Here is a 16587-nt window from a genome sequence, read left to right on the forward strand (position 1 = left end):
TATTTATTTGTCCATTCACTCTGATAAGATATCCTGAATCCATGTGTACAGTGATGCCTCGAACCACATTCATCCATGCAGAGGAGCAGAGCCGAAGACGCATGCAGTTTTATTTTTTAACTGCTAGAGGGCCAAAAGTTACATAATGTAGCTTTAAAGCAGAGATAGGCAACTGGTGGCCATAAACGGGCCATCAGACAAGACTGAGGATTGATTTTATTTTTTGAAAAAAGGATTATGTAAAGATTGCATTCAGTTTATGATGTTATTACAACTATTGACCAGAAGAGGTCGCTTGTTCTTAGCAGACCTGCTGATAACTCTAGGATTCTAGCATGCAACATCTCACACTTGCTCATCATTTATAAGGTAAATTTAGCAAAATTTTACCTCAGCGTGTCAGCGACTAGTGCACACTATTATTAATGTATGTGTCGTTTGTTTGCCTGGATACGAAATCTGTCATTTAAAGATTTCAATTTGATTTGCAAATACACCATTGATCAAGTGATCAAAGAGGCGTACAATATGAGAGATACATACACCAGATGTGCTCGCCTCACAGATGTAAAGGGTATATAAAATACAAGGGTAAAAGTCATCAAAAGTTTTTACGAAATCTGTGACAGTGCGGGAATCACCAAATACATCTAATGCTGTTTCGCTTGTGCTTGTGAAAAGCTGAAAAGTTGTTATAAGAGGGAGAAACTTTGAAGAAATGCGAGATTGAGATGCCTGACTGATTGTTGAAAAGACTTGGGAATAGAGAGAATGTTCCCTGACGTACAGGTTCGGTCCGTGCGTATTTGTGGTGCTGAAATGTTTTGTATTAATGCACCGAAATGTTATGTTCTTGTTTCCAGTTTTGTTATTGATGATAATATTTAGATTTTCACTAATACCTATAAGCTGTTTTATGAGGTGGGGTTGAACATGTTGTCTGTTCATTTGTGCAAATGAGATCAATTTTATTGAAAATGTAAGTCTGAAGTATATTGCTTGTCAATTGAACATGACTTTATATATTTGAAAGGCATGTATTAGTAAAAACACAAGTTAAAAAAGAATGATATTACTTTTTATAAATATTCTTAAATAAAAATGTTAATATAGGTAACAAAATCTTGAATAGAACATTGCATTAGTTGTGCAGAGATTACCCACAATAATGAGGAAATTGAGGAAAGGGCTGAACATTGTAAGAGTGCAGATTTGTAATCCGGCCCCTTGGTAGAAAGGAGAAAAAATGTTGGCCATCGCCCCTTCGAAGTTGCCCATCCCTGCTTTAAAGAAATAGTTCAACCTCAAAATGGAAATTCTGTTATTATTTACTCATCTCTAAGTTGTTCCAAACAAATATTATTTACTGTGTTGTGCAGAACACAGAATATATTTTAAAGAATGTCTCAATTGCTGTTTTCCCATACAATTGACAGTTGACTTGATAGTAACTAACTTTAAATTAAAAAAAAGCACCCAAAATTGTCATAAAAATAGTCCATGAGACTTGTAAGTGATATTGTAATTCTTCTGATAGCATACAATCACTTACTAAGATGAACAGACCAAGTCATTATTTACTCTCAAATCAAATTATATCATTGATCAACTCATGACACAAGAACTGTTCTTTTAAATCTCTGAGCTACTGGCATTAAATGAGGAGACAGAAAGCCTTGAAGAGCATCATGGAGTTTTTCTCTGTATTGGACTTAATGTAATTTTGGGAACCTACGGGCAAAGGAAGGAATATATAATGTAATCAAAGGGGCAGAGCAGGTTGTGTCTTCAGCTGTGCTTGGTGTGAAGAAGTCACTTCACTAGAACACAAGATTATACAGACAAAGAAAAACAAAACGAGAAGGGGAAAGACCCTTCACCTCCCCATATACCTTCTGTCCTTGTTCACAGTAACCATCTTCTCAAATCATTGGCTCTCAGGTTGAATAAGACACTTGTGATAGCTCTTTGTCTTGTTAGTGGAATCACATTTGGAGAAAATCACAGATATTTTCTTACTGTCACAATAATGGACCTTTAACAGCCTTAAAGGGATAGTTCACCCAAAATGAAAATTTTCTCATCAATATTCACCCTCATGCCATCCCAGATCTGAATGATTTTTTTTTCTTCTGCTTAACACAAATAAAGCTTTTTAGAAGAAAATCTCAGCTTTGTAGGCCCTCACAATGAAAGTGAATGGGTTACAACATTTTGAAGGTCCAAAAAGCACATAATGTCAGCCTAAAAGTAATCCGTAAGTGGTTAAATCCATGTCTTCAGAAGCGATATGATCCACTTTGGTGAGAAACAGATAAATATTGAAGTTATTTTCTACTATAAATTATTTTTCCTCACCAGTAGGGGGCGATATGCATGAAGAATGTGAATCACCAAAAACACAAGAAGAACAATGTGGAAGTGAAAGTGAAGATTGATTGTAAATAAGGACTTAGATATTGATCTGTTTCTCACCCACACTTATATCACTTCAGAAGACATGGATTGAACTACTGAGTCATATGGATTACTTTTATGCTAGTCATACACTTGCATTGTGAGGACCTACAGAGATATTTTTCTGAAAATATTTATTTGTGTTCAGCAGAAAAAAGAAAGTCATGCACAACCTGGATGTTATTAGTGTGGGTACATTTTGAGAGAATTTTCATTTTTAGGTGAAATATTTCTTTAAAGGGTTTATTCGATAATAAAATTACATTCTGTCATCATGCCAAACCTGTATGACTTTCTGTATAGCACAAAAGAAGATGCTAGCTAGACTAACAGCCTCAGTCACAATTCACTTTTATTGGATGGAAAAAATATGGAATGACATTGAATGGTGAATGAGGCTATCATTCTGCCACACATCTCCTTTTGTGTTCCAAAGAGGACAGAACAGAATATGGCGTAAATGACGACAGAATTTTCACTTTTGAATGAACTACCCCTTTAAAACAAGCTAAATTTACTTGAAGCACAATTGCGTTAGATAATAAACATCAACCAATTTGGTAGATTTATTCTTAAAAAAAGAAAAACGATTTGCCAATCGAGAAAGACAAAAATCAACTTAATTCCAGGTATGTTCTCTAAAACCAAGTCTATTTAGCTTACACAATTTTGCATCACAAGTACATTTATATTCATATTAGGATTGTGTGAATATACATGTATTATTTGTTTACATATGTTTTAAGAATGTTTTAGTCATTCTATTAGAAAAAGTGCATATACACACTTGTCTGACAATGACAGTGTCACTTGATCAGAAGAATAAAGAAGAGCTTATGCACACACACACACACACACACACACACACACACACACTGATACACACATACTCCCGCTCACAAAGTGGTGTAGATTTTATGTTCATTCATCTGCAACCGTTGGCACCTCGTGCCCTGCATGGCTGATGGAGTCTCTGCATTATTAACAAAGCTCTTCATACACTGGCTCTGCAGCTGCCCTTGCTGGCCTTGGCAACGCTATCTAGCACCATGCTACACAGAGACCCCTGTCACAGCAATGAAGCCCCACAGTGAATCAACATCACTGAAAACAACCAAGATCTACTTGGCCTTTCTTCCACTGGTAACAATGTATGATCTTTTTGGGAATTGGCCAAAAGCTGCGTGTGCACAGTTAGCACAGCTTGATAGAGGGATACATAATTTTAGGCGCAGCGGATGTGGGTTAGCTAACAGATCTGTTCAGGCAATAAGCTCAGTATAGTGTGACTTCAAATGGCTTGCGACATCATCAAATATTTACCAGCCGTGCTGCTTTTCCACCTGCTTTCGCTCTGCTGGAACGTAGCAGAGCATGTATGATCTAGAAATATCCCACCACGTTTGCTGTTTTTGACCACTGCTAGGACTAATGTTGTCCTCTGTCCCCCTGCAGGGAAGGTGCGTTGACTTTGACTATGGAACAGGACATGATGGTTTCAGTATCTTTTTTGCACACAGTAGAAAGCAGGTCTGTTCTAATCTTAGTGTGATCTTAGATTAAATATCTAAGTGCTGTTTCTTTTTTTTCTGAAAGAAAGACAAGTGAGGACTTGATTGAAAGTGATTTGATGTGTTTTTTCATGGCCCAAGTCCAATTAATTAGTTTAAATGGGCAAAACTGAATTTCTGTCCTTTCAGTTTATAGGAAGAGTTCTCCCCCCATCATTTACTCACCCTCATGCCATCCCTGATGTGTATAAATTTCTTTCTTCAGCAGAACACAAACAAAGACTTTCAGAGTAATATTTCAGCTCTGTAGACTGTAAAATGCAAGTGAATGGGTGCCATATATCTTAAGCTCCAAAAAACACATATTGCCATCATAAAAGTAATCCATATGACTCAAGTGAATTAATTAATGTCTACTGAAGCTAAACACTTGATGTGTAAGAAATAGATTAATATATATATATATTTTTTTTTTTTACTTAAAATATTCTCTTACGACCATCTTGTGGTTTGCATGTTGATGATGGTAGAGTTAAAACGGCCTCTAGCATGACATAAGCATGTAAGTCTCCTCTGCATATATATTTATATGTAGATCCACAGAAACAACTTAGCAGTTGTTTCTGTGGCCTGCAATTCTGTTTCAACATAAAAGCAGTTTATGCAGCGGTCTGAGCAAGGAGCTGGGTCTGAGGCTTCTACTCCATTCACTTGAATTCAAATAAATTCAAACACCTTTACTTTTTGACTGTTCCAAGATGGCACTGCCAAGGGCGTAGGTTTGTTTTGAACGTTGTTTGGGCCATGTTGCAAGACAGATCAAATTCATATTTTTTTGGTATTAAGAAAATGCGTCTGGTAATATTTGCAAAATAAAATTATTTCCTCATATAAGAAGTCCAATTTCCTATTCCTCTGCCCTAACAGATTCAATATTAGCCTTTTTTTTTCTAAAGAATGAACAGGTTTAGAACTGACCACTAGGGCAGCACAATATAGAAGAAAAATGCAGTATGCGCTAAACTTGTTTGACGGTGTGACGGCAATATGGAGAGATATGCGATTGTCCTTAAATGCATTTACACTCAAAATTAAGTCGATCTGAAATTGGATTTTTATTAATCAACCTCCTTACCTTGCACAGTCCGGTTACAAAAAGCAGAATGAGTTGCATGCAAAACATAGGACATTTCATTTTACTTAGACAGAAAACTTGAACAAGGAAAGTATGCTTGTTAAAATCTATTCATTTCAAGAAATGGACCTAAGATACAAAATGTCATCAAAAATTATTGTCGAAAAGTGATTGGTGCATCCTGAATAGCACTGAGAGAAATAACAGATGCCACATTACAACACTGTTTATGAACTGCTTTAGAAGAGGTTGGCCAATAATTTACACATGAATAACGATACTGAGCAACTTCAATAGCCATTAAAATTCAAATAAAACATTGTATAAATGTAACATATTTTCTAAGTTGTAAAATTGCCCAAATATTAGTCGGGACATTTCCGATTTTCTGAAAGTTGGTAGGGACATGTTCCTACTAGGCAGTACCACCTCTCCCTATAAGCAGACTATGCAGTCTGCGTAGGGCACCAACTCCCTAGGGGGGCACCAGAAATGGTAACATGGTTGCTATGACAGCATGCCACTCTTTAACAAGTGTGAGCACTTGGAGTGAGAAGGGAACAAAGTCCCTGTAGAAGGGAATGTATGAGGTACATTTTTGGAGAGTTATAATGATGTAAAGAGAAAAGAAAATAGACTTTACAGGTGTACTTTTAGTCTAATACTTTATTTTAATTATATATTAATATAATTATACATATTATATACTCTGCACCCATCTACTGAGGTACTTCAACTTGAGAATGAACATTCCTTGTGTTTGAAAATCATATTTACGAGCAAATTGGCCTTATTCCGTTGAAGCAAACAAGTGGGTTGTGAGTGCCCGTGAAGGATACACCTCATGCATCCTCCGAATTCCCATGAAAGAAGGTCGCATTCGAAGGCTGCATTTGAAGTGTCCTACTCGCTTTTCTGAAACAAGAAAGCCTCGATGATGTATGCTGCCGTCAAATGTGACCTGAGGAGGACACAGCCTTCCAAACGAGACACAGCAAGACACTTTATATATATTGAGAAATTAACCTCTGTGGCTCTACAATAGGAGAGAATGAAATGGCAAAGTGTCTCTGGTAATGGTCAACTAGCGTGTCACGACAGTAAAGCACTGTTTGCGAAAACCATAGAAATGAGAGGAGAGCCGTAATGTGCATCTTCCTGCCACAAAATCCTCTGTGACTTCTCTTATAAAACGTCTCGGGTTACATGTGTAATCCTTGTTCCCTGAAAAAAGCGGAACGAGATGTTGCGCTGCTAAGTGCTACGGGGAACAGCTTTAGCTGTGAGCCGAGCTGAATAATGTGTGGAACACGTCAATGAACATTGACCGGAATTTGTAGCCTCGGCTGATGTAATCATTAGATGCACCTGAGGCCAGGCTATAAATGGATACATCACCAGGTGTCGTCAGATACTTCTTTTTGAAGAGCAGTCCTGGGACGTCCCAGTGCGGCAAAGCAGCGCAACATCTCGTTCCGCTTTTTTCAGGGAACAAGGGTTACACATGTAACCCGAGACGTTCCCTTTACAAAAAGCTTCGCTACAATGTTGCGCTGCTAAGCGCTACGGGGAACGCAATACCCACGCCGCCGCACTTGGGGCTGTCCGGACCCCTACGGTTGTGCAGTGTACTCACAAAAACGCAAGAGGTCTCAGACATGAGCTTCAGATGTCGACTCAAGGGCATAAGAGCCCGGAGTAGCATAAACATCTAAACCATTCAATTTTGATGAATGTGTGCAGAGAGAACCAGCCTGCCGCATCACAAACTTGTTCAGGCATGAGCTGAGATGTCGACTCAAGGGCATAAGAGCCCGGATTAGCAAAGCATCTAATCCATAAAGTTCGATGAATGTGTAAGAAGAGAACCCTATCGCACCACAAACTTGTCATAAAAACTGATGAATGTGAGCGGAGAGGACCAGCCTGCCGCATCACAAACTTGTTTAGGCATGGGCTGAGATGTCGACTCAAGGGCATAAGAGTCCGGAGTAGCAAAGCATCTAACCCATAAAGTTCGATGAATGTGTGCGAAGAGAACCCTATCGCAACACAAACTTGTCATAAAAACTGATGAATGTAAGCGGAGAGGACCAGCCTGCCGCATCACAAACTTGTCCAGACATGAGCTTGAGATGTCGACTCAAGGGCATAAGAGCCCGGAGTACCAAAACATCCAAACTATAAAAATCTAATGAATGTGTGCGGAGAGGACAACCTGCCGCATCACAAACTTGCTGCAGAGGGAGACCTCTAGACAAGGTTTTAGAGGAGGAGAGCCCTCTGGTAGAGTGCGCCCTGAAACCTACTGGCGAAGCTTGACCGTGCGCCTCGTAGGCCCGGGCAATAATGAGGATGCCTCTTTGAGGGCACCCCTCCCACCAAGCCGTGGCAAACCGCAGTGGCCACATAGAACCTGGCAGTGGCGAGGCAAGTGCCCGCTGACAGTTCTTTCTACAGAAAATCCAGAACTGAAGCAAACTGGCAGTTAGCTGGTTCTGTAATAAGAACTTTAGTAGAAGGAAACGCATTCTAAACGCATTTGCGTTACTAAGTTCAGCCCCTCCCGAGGGGGCTGGGCGACTCGGGGAGAAGTAGAGGAGACATTGCGCTATCAACAGAGGTGAAGAGGTCCTCTTCTGCCCTGTAAAATCTACCCAGATCAGTTCCAAGTGGAGGGAGCCCTAGCACTAGAAATGGTCTCGATAACCCCAAGAGAAAACCCCTTGAACCTCATTTGGTACCCTTAGGGGCCAGAATGAAAGGTTTCACAATTCGGGCAAAGGATGAGAAGGTCCTCCCTGTTTGGAATCGCCCAAGGCGAGTCGTCGAGGGAAGAGATTAGCTCCGAGAACCAAGCCCTGTTCGGCCAGCGCGGTGCTATCAGTAAGAGGCAAAAACCCTTGCTGGCAAACTCTGGGCAACTACTACCTTAGGGTGGAGTTCTTAACTCCCCCGTTGGTATTTCCTGTCTGGACCGTGAATCTGCTCCCGTGATAACGGGCATCCAGGGATATAACTGACCTGAGTGACAGGAGCTTACCCTGGGCCCTAAGGAGAATCCGACGTGTCAGAAATACAGCTGACAAGAACGTGGGTCTCCTTGAAGATTTATGTAAGAGGCTACCGCTGTATTGTCCACCCGCACCAAGACATGGCAGCCTCAGGAGGAGGTATTTCAAGGCCAGAAATACAGCCATCAACCCGAGACAGTGACTGTGACAACCGAGCTGACGACCCTCCTATCCCCTTAAGCTGGACGACCACTTAAGGCCGCTACCCCGCCCGTCAGGGAGGCGTCTGTCGTTAGCAGTCTGCGACAACAAGACACACCTAGAGTGGGACCCAAGGCAGAAAACCGGGGTCTGAACCACATAGAAAGGGAACGAAGCCTGAGGCGCGTAACCCTATTTAGCCCAGGGGTTTTGGCCCTTGGAAGAAATCCCCTGGCTTTTGGCCACAACAAAAACGGTCTCATGAGCAGAAGGTCCAGAGGGATCACCGTGGACGCGGTCGCCCTTAGACCTGGAAATCGTTGATACTGATAACAGTGCAACCTTGACCTAGCCTGACTTTTTTCAGGGTGATCTGAATGGACTCAATCCTAGCGGGAGACAGTTGTGCCCACATTGTGATTGAACTCCATACGATGCCCCGATAGACAGTGTTCTGAGTGGGAGAGAGGACGCTTTTCTTGGCGTTGAGCCTCAACCCCAGAGAAACAGATGAGCTAAGACGATGTCTCTGTGCTGAACTGCCAGTTCCTGGAACTGCGCTAGGATCAGCCAGTCGTCTACGTAATTCAGAATGCAGATGCCCCGGAGTCGCAAGGAGCCAGCGCTACATCATGCATTGTGAATGTGCGGGTAAAAAGGGCTAGGCTGAGTGAAAGAACCTGACCCTGGAAGACTTCGCCCCCGGAAGTGAACCTCAGGAACTTTCCATGTTGTGGCAGAACTTCTAAATGAAGTATAGAAGTGCGTCATAAGATCGATGGTGACCAGCCAAACGAGTTGTAGGGCTTGAGACACGACCGTCTTGACAGGCATCATCTTGGAATTGAACACCCACGGGTAGTTCAAGCTTAAGGTCTAAGCCAGACGCCACCCCTCACCCTCCATGGGAAACGGGAAGTATTTAGCATAATAACCTAACTCTCTCTCTGGAAGGGGAACACATACCATGGCCCCTTTAACCAGGAGATTGAGTGTTTTTTTTTTTTTTTTTTTACAAAAAAGAAATCTGGTTTACGGTAGTGAGAACACGCCGTTGAAACATGGAAAAGCGGCGAGAGAATTAAATAATGACGCCCTTATAAGACCCACAGAAAAAAATATTTCCGGCAGAAGTTTCCACGCTGCCAGGATCTCTGAGATGGGTATTATATTTTAACACTTCCTGTTGAGGGGTTGTCGGGTGTTTCGCATCCTGAATAAAATGCAGGAACAGCGAAAACAGCCAATTTTGACGGAAGCCTCTGCAACCCGAAACACCAAGAGGTGGCGGGAATGGAGGGGCTTCGAGGGGGTACCGGGAGGGGTGAAGTGAAGCACGCGCCCCGTCCCGAGGGAGCTACCCCTAATCTAGGCGCAAGACCGTCAGGGTTTCCTCTTACTAGAATTTATAGTCCTGAGGTCTTGCTTCGGGGGCTGGCGTGGGCGGCGAGACTGTCCCCAATCCCTGGGAGGAGGAGCACGACTCGCCAAGCTTTGCTTTTGAGCCTCCCTTCAGTCAGGACCGAGGTGGGTCTGAGGCTTGCTCATCAAGCGCAGAACCCACACTCAGGTCGTCCATGAGGTCAGCCTGGTACACCTGAAAAACAGCATAGTGTGCAGAGCAGCACCAGCCTGACCTGCTGCTTGATAAGCCCTTCCCACTTAAGTAGAGGTTGTCCTACAAGGCTTTGAGGGGAGAGAGGGCTTCTTAAGTGACGATGGCGAGCCCGAAGAGAGATAGCCCGCAAGCGTCTCTTCGACCGGCGGCATCACTGAATACCCCGTGCCTCAGCACCCACGATAGTCGAATATAATGACGTCGAGGGTATGTGAACACGGGAAGAAAATATATATATATTTTTTATTTTTTTTAAAAAAAAATAAAAAATATATATATATTTTTTATTTTTTAAAAAAAAAATTTTTTTAGGGGATCTCCATGAGCGAAAAAGCTCTTCATGGAGGTTATCAAAGAAAGGGAAGGGACCCAGGAGGCGTTCCCTTTCTTAGACTGGAAGATAAAATCTATCCCCTAATTTGGAGCGTTTGGGGGTCTCTTTTTCGCATGGCCAGTCCAATCTGGCAACCGCATGAGTAACAACATCGAGCAATTCCTCCGTAGATTTTTTATCGTGGACGGAAAGCTCGGAGGCGGGAAGAGAATCGCAATCCACCTCATGATCAGAAGAAGCGTCGGAACGCGCTTCGAGATCATGTGAAGGACCAGCTGGGTTTGGGGAGAGAGTGAGAGAAAGGGGTCAACCCGTCTCTTGCTCCTCAGCCAAATCCATGCACGCAGCCTCACGAACGATCTTTTCGTGAGTGCAGACTCCGAAGCAAGCGAGGCGAGCACGACGCACTCTGCCTGTTAAAGCAAATCGCAGTGCTCGCGACCGCCCTGCTGCAACGCGAGAGCAGCGTGCTCTTACCCCCAAACAAACAGCAAAAACTGATGTGTGCCGTCTTCAGCTATAGAGCGAGAAGAGGGAACACGCACCGCTTATGGCTTTCAGTCATTCTCTCTCTTTTTTTTTTTTTTAGAAATATATATATATATATAATATTTTCTAAACAGAAGAGAAAAATAGAACAACGTTCACTGCACACTGCCTAACTGATTCTATCTCCTAACAGAGGAAAGAAAGTTTTGACAGGGTGTGTGAAACACACAGAAACAGAATCGCTCTGAAAAAAGAGTTTCTGACGACACCTGGTGACGTATCCATTTATAGCCTGGCCTCAGGTGCATCTAATGATTACATCAGCCGAGGCTATAAATTCCGGTCAATATTCATTGACATGTTCCACACATTATTCAGCTCGGCTCACAGCTAGAGCTGTTCCCCGTAGCGCTTAGCAGCGCAACATCGTAGTGAAGCTTTTTGTAAAGGGAACAGCAATTTATTGTAGTAAACTCATGCACAGTTAATTCCAAAAGGATTGTTTAGTGTTAAACATGTTGAAGACTAGCTGAAAGGCAGTAAATTACCTTGTGTGACATTCATTAAAAGAAAATGGCCTATAGTCTCCTCCCTAGTGTACCGCCATAGAATGTCTATGGGAGCGCCGCATTATGCTATTTTAGGCCATTTTTAAAATAAATTATGACTTAAAAATTTCTTGCAAGTTTGTGCAAGTATAAAGTAAAAATTTATCACAATTTAATTACAGAAAATTGTGCGATTAATTAGTTAAAAATGTTTTATCAATTCCCATCCCTAATACATATTTTTTGTAATATAACCTACTGTTGATGGACCATGGTTTTCCTTGGTTAACAACAATGACAAAAACATAGCACAAACACAGATACACATGCACACACAATGGCTAAAAACGCTGAGAGCCTTTTTATGGTCAGAGAAGAGTGTATGCCGGAGACATGCACTAAATCAACATGACTAAGTGTGACACTAAGAAAGATGAGGGAGTCTAGAGGAGCGATGAGGAAGCTGATATACAGTAAAACAGAATGTGCTCCAGGCTAAGGATATTACAAAGAAATGGCTCACAGGAGTGCGCTTGACACAAATACAGAGGGACAAATAGTTTAAAACCAGAGAGCTAAAGTAATAGTTTTTCACATAGATTAGCATTATGTTTGTTTAAAATTTTGTTTTTTCAGCAAAAATATTCCAGCCTTCTTTACTTATGAACATCATCTTGACATTTTATAATTAAAATACAATACACACAATGGTGATGACTTCATTTACCTACTGGCAGCTGATGCAGGCGATTTGTAATGATGTTGATATTAAAATATGTATATGAAGTCAGCTCCTCATTTACCTGAATGAAGTATCAAGGGGACCAAAAACAAGGGCAAGCCAACAAACAAAGGCAATATGGTGTGCTGAGTTTAGATTCAGCATTATAAATCAAAGACAATTACAACTGTGCTACTCTGTCCCATGTTTATGAGCCCAGCACTGAATTAAGGGATGAATAAATCATGGCTCAGAAAACGTTTTTGAGGCTTCCGCTTTTCACATCCTTGTGTGTGTGTGTTTGTGTGTGTTGATAGACCAGCAGAGCATCGCAACAAACATCAAAGCAGCTAGATAAAAGAGATTTACTCTTATATGTCCTGCCCTTCTTGTAGCTGTAAGGTTATAATGATAGTGGTCAGAGAGAGAGAGAGAGAGAGAGAGAGAGAGAGAGAGATTAAGAGTGAGCAGGAGGGATAGAGAGCGTACGAGGCTCAGTTGAGAGGCTGGGAGAGCCACAATACACAGAGCAGTGTGTAACAACCACAGACGATGGCGAGAGACAGACAGTGAGGGTGAACAGAACTAAAACACACAGAAGGCAACTACAAGGACAACGCTTGGGGACAGAAAGACCGGGAACAATCAAATAAGGAGAAAAAAGGAAAACTGGGAAAGAGGGAGAGCAGCCGCAGCAAGGCAGCCTAACTCGGCTCGTGATGTCCAAGTGAAGACAATCAGTCACAGACTGTAGGCAAAGGCTGTGTAAATGGAAGAGATGGAGGGTTTCTAGATAGCGGAGGAAGAAGTGTGTGTGTGTGTGTGTGTGCAGGGCATGGTCGGACTGCAATGGCTCTGTCGCTGTCATCGCTGCTGCTGTCCTGCTCGGCTGCCTCTACCCTTCCCCCTGCACTCTGAACCCATTCAACACGCACAGAGATGAGCTCCAAACATTCATCTGACTGGATCCCTTACAGGTACATCTACTGTATCCATTCCTCATCTGAGCATGTGCAGTTTATTAGCCAGCAAGTGAGGTCCAGAAGGCATGTGTACATGTTTGAAGATGTGTCTTTGACAGGGGTCGGAGCATAATGAATGATTTGCTGGCATGGCGGCAAAGGTGGCAAAGGTGAAACTATTGTCCTTGTCTTCTGTCTGCTATGGTTTTGATTGTCACATGATGCTAGTGATGGTAGTCACACTCAAGGCTGTAGCATATGTATTCCAGCCTCTTATATTGCAGATGTAACTGTAGTTTGAATATGAGCTTGTGTGAGTTTGTATATAATGTGATATGCAGTTTTGAGATCTTTAATTGAGTTTATTAGTTGCATTTCTCTCTGAAACTGGTAGTCTCATTAAATAGAGGTTTTTCTGATATAAGGTAGACTGTGGCTAGTCACATGGGGAAGTTGTCACTTTGGCTATATCTCAGTAATGAGAAGATTTGTAGTCAAAAGTCCTATTGTGAAAATGTATGTTTTCTTTAGCAGTAATTTTGTATGCTGATTTCAAACAACCCTCTTAAATTAGAATATTTTTTGTGATCTCATGATCATGATATGTTTGTTATAGCTCTGGGGCAAGTGAAAATAACCAAACCACACTGGAATACATTCAGGCATTGGTGAACTATATTAAGTGTGTTCTTAGGCCAAAAGTATTTTTCAAGAAAATCAGGTCAGAGCTTGTCGTCATATATTTATCAGGGCAGGTTGTCACTGGTGTTTTAAATGTCATACATTTATAAAACGTATCAATTACATTATTTGTTGGCCAAAACGATGCTTTGGTATTTGTGTACGTTACCTTTTAAATTTTTTCTGTTTCATTAATTGTTTTGTGCCTCATAATTGTTTTAATGTTTTAATTTTCCGGAAAAGCCTGCAATAGGCTGTTTAATCGTTAAATAGAGGCAGATTTTGTTTTGGTGGTGGTGTGTGACATGGGAACATGTTCTCCCCAATGTTCAAATGAAACTTGCTTCATTGGTTTAGTAGCAGGTTCCCTAAACAGTGTGATGACATTTTGTGCTATTGGGGCATGTTGTCACAAAAGGCCAGCATGTGTTCAATAAACTGTATCTTTTTCCTGGGCATTTATGGTAACATTTTTGTAGTGAAGCCCTAAAGATATTTGTCTAAGCAGAAATAAGCCTACCATGTGAAATAAAAAATTGTGACAAATTGCCCTACCTCATCAGGTTAATTTTTCATCATCTTACTGATTCTGGACGTTCTTCCTTCTTTAGTAACTTTAATTCATATTTTTTTTTAAATCCTTGTAATTTGTATGTGCTCATAATCAGTGATTCATGTTATGATATGTTTGCTGTGTGAGGCCATTCTGCCACTGCCTCTTTGAGGAACCTCATTGCCATGGCTGCACTGCCTGCTCCACTCTCTCATTGGCTCTTGGTTGCTATAAGTTACAAGCCCACTTTCCTCCACTCTTTTATTGAAGGATTGCTTCAGGGAGCACTTGCCTCCTGTTGCAGAGAGCTGAAGGTAATGTGGGACCTACCCAAAAGTGTGTATGGCTTTCTCTAGGGAGCTTGCTCTGTTTGTAAATAGCTGCCCTCTCCCACACTCTGGTTTCCTGTGTGTGAGGTCTGTGATTTAGACAGAATGGATTTCAGAAATATTACTAAACACTCTCTTAAGAGCACACGGGAGGAGCTGAAGGAAACCAAAATGAAAGGTATCACTCTGAGAGTCAAAAAAATCTCTTGATCTCTTTAATATCTCACTTGTTAAACAGAGACAAAAATTAGATTATTAGGGGAGCAGTTTGAGACTTATGCTTAAGTCTCCTGAGCAAGGAGTAAGCTTGCATGTGTCCTGTAGTTTTAAAAGAGAACTTTGCATTGTCACAGTCTGTGTTCAAGGCCTGTTTATTCACAAAAATCTTAAGGCTAAAATTAGCTCCTCAGAAATTTAGGAACAACTTCAAAAAATGATGGCTGTGTCACTCCTTTGGACTCATAATTTGCTCATCTAAGAGTAATTCATGGAACATTTTAATGCTTAAGGCACTCCTAAATCCCTAAGAGTGTATTACAAAACATCTAAAGTACTGCTGCTGTAGTCAATTCACATACTAAGTAAGTCAATGTATTATAATATTATAAATCACAAAGTTGTTTTAATTATTGTAAATTTAGTTGGGGATGCAATTACCTTGAACAGAAACAACCAAATTATACTGTAGATAAAGGTTTTGAGTGCTATAGTGACAGAACCAAGCTTACTATTTGGGGTGAAGTATCATGAAGTTCATATTGCCAATGTGGGATAAATCTATATACATTTTTTATATATAAGCAACATCGAACGATATTAAAAATAGAATTTCATTTACTGTGTACGATTACAATCACACAGAACAAATTTAACTAATTACCTGTGGCAGATGTTTGTTTGCTGCGATCTCTGCTCATGACTGAGAATGTAGAGAGTACCACAGATTCTCACATTCGCAAAATCAAAGAAAATGCCAAATTGATGTGGAAACATTTGAGCCACATGCTTTCTTTTTCACGTTAACGGTGATGTCGCCACCAAATTAATAATAATAATAATATACACTTCCCACAGTCTTTCTACAGAGAATTTGTGGTAACACTTTACAATAAGGTTCCATTTGTTAACATTATTAATCTTAGTTAAGGTTAAGTTCAACATAGACTAAACTGTTTAAATTCAAATGTTGTATTTGTTAACATTAGTTAATGGAATATGAACTACATGAACTGACAATAAACAATTGTATTTTTTTTTTAACTAAGATTAACAAATATGAATACATGCTATAAACAATATAGTGTTAATTGTTTGTTCACGATACCTAATGCGTGAATGAAACCTTATTGTAAAGTGTTACAGAATTTGCTGACAAATAGCGGTTCCCCATCTACCAATCACTTTGGACCATTTAAAATAGCCCGGTCATAGAACATGATGTCATCCATAGCAAAAAGTTAAAATCTGCCTTACTCTTATCTTAAGATTTCCTCAGTAAAAGTTGCTCTTGGCAGTCTTGTGAATAGACTTTAAGCAGATACTTTGGGGAACTCCTAGTGGTAAGATAAAAATCTTTATGAATACAGGCCCAGACAGCCAAGAAAACAAAGTCTGCATTCAAAAGTAAGACTCATTTCTTGTTAGATTCATCCAAGATTACATTATTTGTGCTGTACTATACTCATCCTTTTTTAATGACTCTATTTTTCTTCCTCAAGGATTTTAGGTGATTCATATGAAACAAAGTTGATACTTAAATGAAAGTAACTGTCAAATCTATTAAGCGTTCTGAGCAATTATGAAGCAGCCTCTGTGCAATTTGTTCTGAAGGTCAACAGTGATTTGCTGGCTGAATTCTTCTCACTGTATGTGAATTTTAGACTAAGCTTTTCTCCGAAGATGAAAATAGGTCAATAATTAGAGGAGCAACACTTGGGCAACCTGAGAACAAGTATCTTACTTATGAACAGGATCTCAGCCTTTGTGATAGCAGCCCAGATCCATGTGTTAACCAACCCCTGCTTCTGATTGAGG

At 40.7% G+C, this 16587-nt stretch overlaps 1 protein-coding gene across 5 annotated transcripts in view; it reads left to right on the forward strand.

The window, feature by feature from the left end:
* LOC127652094 (tubby protein homolog) overlaps positions 1-16587 on the forward strand; it is a 109381-nt gene that overhangs the window by 39626 nt on the left and 53168 nt on the right. The window contains exon 2 of one of the 5 annotated variants that reach the window (XM_052138339.1): positions 12861-13005. The exons of 3 other annotated variants lie outside the window; for them this stretch is intronic. In XM_052138339.1, the coding sequence (XP_051994299.1) occupies positions 12968-13005 (38 nt within the window). In that variant the 5' untranslated portion in view covers positions 12861-12967. Of the gene's footprint in view, positions 1-12544; positions 13006-16587 lie in introns of those variants that run through there. One more of the 5 variants, XM_052138249.1, reaches the window with a different exon arrangement.

This window comes from Xyrauchen texanus, chromosome 1 (assembly GCF_025860055.1).
Source record: "Xyrauchen texanus isolate HMW12.3.18 chromosome 1, RBS_HiC_50CHRs, whole genome shotgun sequence".
NCBI lineage: Eukaryota > Metazoa > Chordata > Actinopteri > Cypriniformes > Catostomidae > Xyrauchen > Xyrauchen texanus.